Source organism: Eucyclogobius newberryi, unplaced genomic scaffold, assembly GCF_026437365.1.
Source record: "Eucyclogobius newberryi isolate DKJ021-1_F unplaced genomic scaffold, fEucNew1.0.hap1 SCAF_22, whole genome shotgun sequence".
Taxonomy (NCBI): domain Eukaryota; kingdom Metazoa; phylum Chordata; class Actinopteri; order Gobiiformes; family Gobiidae; genus Eucyclogobius; species Eucyclogobius newberryi.
In genome coordinates this window covers 25,118,616-25,124,615 of record NW_027315857.1, presented here as the reverse complement: position 1 = coordinate 25,124,615, position 6,000 = coordinate 25,118,616, and the positions used below count along the sequence as shown (strand labels likewise).

At 39.7% G+C, this 6,000-nt stretch overlaps 1 protein-coding gene across 1 annotated transcript; it reads left to right on the top strand.

Annotated features, from left to right (window-relative positions):
- Positions 1–246: 246 nt before the first annotated feature.
- LOC140371665 (cerebellin-1) lies at positions 247–2,909 on the top strand. Its single transcript, XM_072458848.1, has 3 exons — positions 247–524; positions 1,432–1,551; positions 2,700–2,909. Exons 1-3 carry the CDS (start codon positions 252–254, stop codon positions 2,895–2,897), a joined length of 591 nt encoding a protein of 196 aa, XP_072314949.1. The 5' UTR covers positions 247–251; the 3' UTR covers positions 2,898–2,909.
- Positions 2,910–6,000: the final 3,091 nt, after the last annotated feature.

Below are 6,000 nucleotides of genomic sequence, written 5' to 3'. Positions count from 1 at the left end.
TTTTGAGACTTTTAGCCCAGATAAAAGCTGAAATATGGCGACCGAAGGCTCCGAAACAGAGAATAGTTACGAATAAAGTGAATTATTGAAGAAAATCAGAAATACTTTATTACATTTTGGTTTAATATTATCGCTGTCCTTGTCATAAAAGCTCTTTTCGTTCGGGTTTTAGAGCCCGTTCAGTTTTCTTTAGCTAGTTCCCGCGGTCATAAGTGGGATCAGTCGATCGACCGCCGCAGCCTCTGTCGAACATGCCTCGGCCCTGTCGGCTCGCGCTCGTCCTGCTCTGCCTCGTCCAGCGGGGGGCGCCGGAGCTGGCGGCGCAGAACGACACGGAGCCCATTGTCCTGGAGGGGAAGTGTCTGGTGGTGTGCGACTCCACGCCGACCGCCGAGCCCGCGGGGGGCGCCCTGGGCATGACCGTCAGGTCCGGCACGGGCAGGGTGGCCTTTTCCGCCGTGAGGAGCACCAACCTCGAGCCGTCGGAGATGAGCAACCGCACCATGACCATCTACTTCGATCAGGTCAGTTTGAACGTCCACACCACGGTCAAACTACACGTTATATTTATCATTATATTTAGTGTTTATATTTCAGATTTGTGTAAAGTTTATACTTGTACTTCCTGGTTGGACGTGAGCACAGATATGACACAGAGGTGATTCCACAGCTGTTACCATAGCAACCAGACTGTAAACAAGAGCCAAACTCCACATAAATGACACAACAGTTCTGATCTGACACACAATAAAACACCTTTATTTAGTCCAACCATGTGTTGCACACTGATGACATCACAATGTATCCATGATTGTTTGTTTGTTTGCTTTTTAGTTTATGTTTATCTGTTGTGTTCTGTGTTTTCTATGTTTATTCTTTAAAAAATGAAAGAAAGGAAAAGTGTCTTCTTTCGCTTTAGTCGTCCACTAACGTAAACCGAGTACATCAAGTGTATTTTCTGTTGAACGATTGAATTCTAGAGACGTTATATTAACTGCAGTCTCTTTTACTGCTATAGTAACATGTCTGTTCTGTGGTTGTTTGTGTTGTTGTTGTTGTGTGTTCTCTTTGATCTATTATGTGTATTATTGTCTTATATTATCCGTGTAAAATAAATGCACCGGATCGACTCATTTTCACAGCCAATGGAAATCGAAATACATTCAAATACAAAAAGAATCACTTGTATATTTTGCTCTCAGTGGGAAAAATAACCAAAATGTTGACTTTTTGCTGACAAATATATCACTCGTGTGTTGGAAAAAGTGTCTGAAATCTACAAGAACTAAACAAAGTCCCGCTCTAATCAACATAATATATAATAATAAATATAATTCCTCTCGTAAAATGTGTCCAAACCTAGAGGAAGGTTTCAACCAGAACCAACAAAGACAAAAGTAATTGGGTTTGTCGCCGTTTTCCTGTTTTCAGATTCTGGTGAACGTCGGCAGCCATTTTGACCCGGCGAGGAGCGTCTTTGTGGCGCCGAGACGCGGCGTCTACAGCTTCAGCTTCCACGTGGTCAAAGCGTACAACCGGCAGACCATCCACGTGAGTCCACAACAGCACCAAATACTGACAAAAAACTATTTCTCTGTGGTTTTTTTAGTGTCTCGAACATAAATGTGACAAAACAAACTAAATTATGAGACAAACGTCTGTCAAATGAAGCCCAAAAGTGCTGAAATAACACCCCAAACATTCATTGGAAAGTTTAAACATAACTTTTTACATATTTATATTCAGTCAGCTGTTTTTGTAGCATTTTTCACTATAAACGATAAAGTAATCTGCATATCTTCAAAACATCACTGAGATGATCTAAAGTTTGATCAAATATGTTTGTACATTTTTTCATTCTGAATTTTTTAACTGAGGAAAAGACATTGAAAAAATACACTCACTGCAGAATTAAACAATACAAAACAACAAAAACATGATAAAAACGAGTTATCTTCCAAAAACTCGCCTGTCCACAGATCCGAGCCGTAACTTGGTCTCGTGGTTGTTTTCACCTTCCAGACTATAAACATCAAGACCTTTGCAGCAGCTTTAGCTCAGAAGGTTTAACGTGTCGTGTTTGTGTCGTCAGAACAATCATCGTTAGTCATCGAAAAGATATTGGACTTTGCCAAAAACACACAAACCGGCTCTTTATTTAGCCTTTTTCATCAAACGTTTCGAAAAAAAACAAAAAAACAGTGAGAATCTGCACTTTACGTCACTGTAAAGTCGTCCAAATATCACAAACTCTGCTGCGTTTGAACTCAAATCCAGGATCAGACCAATCACACAGACGTTTTGCGGTTAAGCACAGATTTAAAGCAGAACTAAGTAACATTTCCACCTTAATGAACGTCTCTGTAACTCCCTGTGCTGGTTAAATATGTCTTTTCACGGCGTTTGAAGTGTCCGTCGTCGCCCCCTGCTGTCTCTGAGCAGAAAACCAGCCTTACAACATGACGAAAACTCCCCTGAGAAACCCTCGCTCTTTTCTACATTTGGCAACGTGAAATGTTTGTGTGTGTGTGTGATTATTCTTATTATATTCTTATTATGCTAAAGAAAGTGCATTTTCACAAGGGAGCAGCAGGGGGAGCTCTATCGCCGCAGTTACTCAGTTCTGCTTTCACCGCAATCCCGATCAAACCGGAGTCTTACCCAAAACGTGTCGTGGGCGTGGTCCCGCGCTTTTTCAGGTGAGTCTGCTGCTGAACGCCTGGCCAGTGATCTCCGCGTTCGCCGGCGACCAGGACGTGACCCGGGAGGCGGCCACGAACTCGGGCCTGGTGGTGATGGAGCGAGGGGACAGGGCCAACCTCAAGCTGGAGCGCGGGACCCTGATGGGCGGCTGGAAGTACTCCACCTTCTCCGGCTTCATGGTGTTCCCGCTGTAGAGACCCCCGCGCCACTCACAACAGTTTCGTCTCGACCGAATCGCACGCTGACTTTATTCCGGTCTCGCTGCGGGTGGAGGTTGTTTGTTTTGCCCGAATGTGACCAGGACTTTAGGCGGATTTCTGACCAAACGTGTGCGTGCGGCCGAAACGTTCTGAAACTCGCCGACTTCAGCGAGAATCTCTCCTCGTCCAGCTCGGATCGACTTCCGGCCCACTCACACGCAAAGGTCAGAGGGTCTGGACCGCTGTAGGTACAAGATCTACTCGGGTTCGCCTCCGGATGTTCATGTCCTGCGATCTGATTGGACGAGAGCAGGAGCCCATCTGATCAAACAAAACCATTTATAATAATTTAACATCATAATAAAATATTCCTAACCATCTAGTGGTCATATATGTAGTTAAATAAAAGGTTTTATGGATGCTGGAGCCAAAGGTTTGCTTTCTATTATTATATATTTTTTATTTCTGAATCGTCCATTATGAATATAAATGTTTGGAATACAAGAACCTGTACAACGATGTTTGAGAATGTTTATGGATCTATAAACATGACTATGCTCCGTGTTTGAGTGTATTATCTGAAGATAAAATGGCTGATTGATAAATATTAATATTTATGGAATAATACTGAGCCAAAAAGCACAACAGAATCATAAGAAACAAGGAACAGCTCTAAACATGTACTTTTACTTTAAAAACAGATCATATTTTTAGCTACTGTTATTTCTGTGCATCTGCGATTGTAGGTCGAGTAGATAATGTACTTACGCCGCAAATGTCTTTAGAAGTTGTCATTTTATAGCTTGTAAACTTAAGGTAGAAACCTTTTTGTGCTTTATAGATGAGACCCCTGGATCCAACAGTGATTTGTTTTTTCTTCCCGAATGCGAAGGCCACTGTTTGTACATGGCCCAATTTCTTTATTTTATTTATTTATTTTATTTATTTTATTTATTTTATTTATTTTATTTATTTTATTTATTTTATTTATTTTATTTATCTTATTTATCTTATTTATTTTATATTGTATTCATATTGCTTATTAATTTATTTATTTTTTATTGTGTATTTAAAAAAAATAATTAATTTTTAGTTTACCACTCACGTGTGGCACGATTCAAATCTGATCTTTTGCAAAATGACTGTGGCCCGAACACCGGGGTCTCATTTATAAAGGGTCTTATTCATAAAGGGTCTCATTTATAAAGGGTCTCATTCATAAAGGGTCTCATTTATAAAGGGTCTCATTCATAAAGGGTCTCATTCTTAAAGGGTCTCATTCATAAAGGGTCTCATTCTTAAAGGGTCTCATTCATAAAGGGTCTCATTTATTAAGGGTCTCATTCATAAAGGGTCTCATTTATAAAGGGTCTCATTCATAAAGGGTCTCATTCATAAAGGGTCTCATTTATAAAGGGTCTCATTCATAAAGGGTCTCATTTATAAAGGGTCTCATTCTTAAAGGGTCTCATTTATTAAGGGTCTCATTCATAAAGGGTCTCATTTATTAAGGGTCTCATTTATAAAGGGTCTCATTCATAAAGGGTCTCATTTATAAAGGGTCTCATTCATAAAGGGTCTCATTCTTAAAGGGTCTCATTCATAAAGGGTCTCATTTATTAAGGGTCTCATTTATTAAGGGTCTCATTCATAAAGGGTCTCATTTATAAAGGGTCTCATTCATAAAGGGTCTCATTTATAAAGGGTCTCATTCATAAAGGGTCTCATTCTTAAAGGGTCTCATTCATAAAGGGTCTCATTTATTAAGGGTCTCATTTATTAAGGGTCTCATTTATTAAGGGTCTCATTCATAAAGGGTCTCATTTATAAGGGTCTCATTCATAAAGGGTCTTATTTATAAGGGTCTCATTCATAAAGGGTCTCATTTATTAAGGGTCTCATTTATAAAGGGTCTCATTCATAAAGGGTCTCATTTATAAAGGGTCTCATTCATAAAGGGTCTCATTCTTAAAGGGTCTCATTCATAAAGGGTCTCATTTATTAAGGGTCTCATTTATTAAGGGTCTCATTCATAAAGGGTCTCATTTATAAAGGGTCTCATTCATAAAGGGTCTCATTTATAAAGGGTCTCATTCATAAAGGGTCTCATTCTTAAAGGGTCTCATTCATAAAGGGTCTCATTTATTAAGGGTCTCATTTATTAAGGGTCTCATTTATTAAGGGTCTCATTCATAAAGGGTCTCATTTATAAGGGTCTCATTCATAAAGGGTCTCATTCATAAAGGGTCTCATTCATAAAGGGTCTCATTTATTAAGGGTCTCATTTATTAAGGGTCTCATTTATTAAGGGTCTCATTTATTAAGGGTCTCATTCATAAAGGGTCTCATTTATAAGGGTCTCATTCATAAAGGGTCTCATTTATAAGGGTCTCATTCATAAAGGGTCTCATTCATAAAGGGTCTCATTTATAAAGCGCACGTACAAAAGTGCCGCACCTTCAGTTTACGAGCTACAAAACGACAACTTTGACTGGAAACTTCAGTTTTGGCCCCATAACTCAGAAACGAGCCGGGCGACGATTTTTTGTCCCGTTTAGTCAGAATTCCACGTAACGGTTTGTGAATGAGACCCCAGAACCCCCTCACACAAATGAAACGGAAGAGACGAGGATTAAACAGCGACGGCAATAAAACATCAACGTTCGGCTCTTTAAGACGAAAACTCAAGATTAAAACCAAAGTCTGGGCGGTTCCTCTCGTCATGTGACTAAATCCTGGCGTTTGTCCTGTTTCTTCTCCACGAAACAGGACAAACGGCAGAAATTAGAGCGATAATTACTGCCTCTGATGGATTTTAATGACACGACTCGTTATTCTTCTTCTTATTATTAAATGTAATTGTGGCTTTGCTGTTGCTGTGAATAAAAACTGCTGTGAATTGTGTCAATAAAGAAAACTCAATCAAAGGCTCTTGTTTTTTGTCTTTTTTGGTGCGAATAGTTTTTTTTCTTCCGTTTTCTGGCCGAATCGGCCGTGTCGTGTTGAGATTTGAACCGTTTTGTCATTGTTGCAAATTGAAATAGTAAATCTGACAATTTCCCAAAACGTTTTCAACCTTTTTTCACAGACAACAAAG

Bases quoted from the DNA above. Each gene is read 5' to 3' on its own strand.
- LOC140371665 (XM_072458848.1), top strand. From the start codon at position 252: ATGCCTCGGCCCTGTCGGCTCGCGCTCGTCCTGCTCTGCCTCGTCCAG. The intron at 525-1,431 runs GTCAGTTTGAAC...TCCTGTTTTCAG, and splicing joins TGACCATCTACTTCGATCAG to ATTCTGGTGAACGTCGGCAG. The intron at 1,552-2,699 runs GTGAGTCCACAA...GCGCTTTTTCAG, and splicing joins ACAACCGGCAGACCATCCAC to GTGAGTCTGCTGCTGAACGC.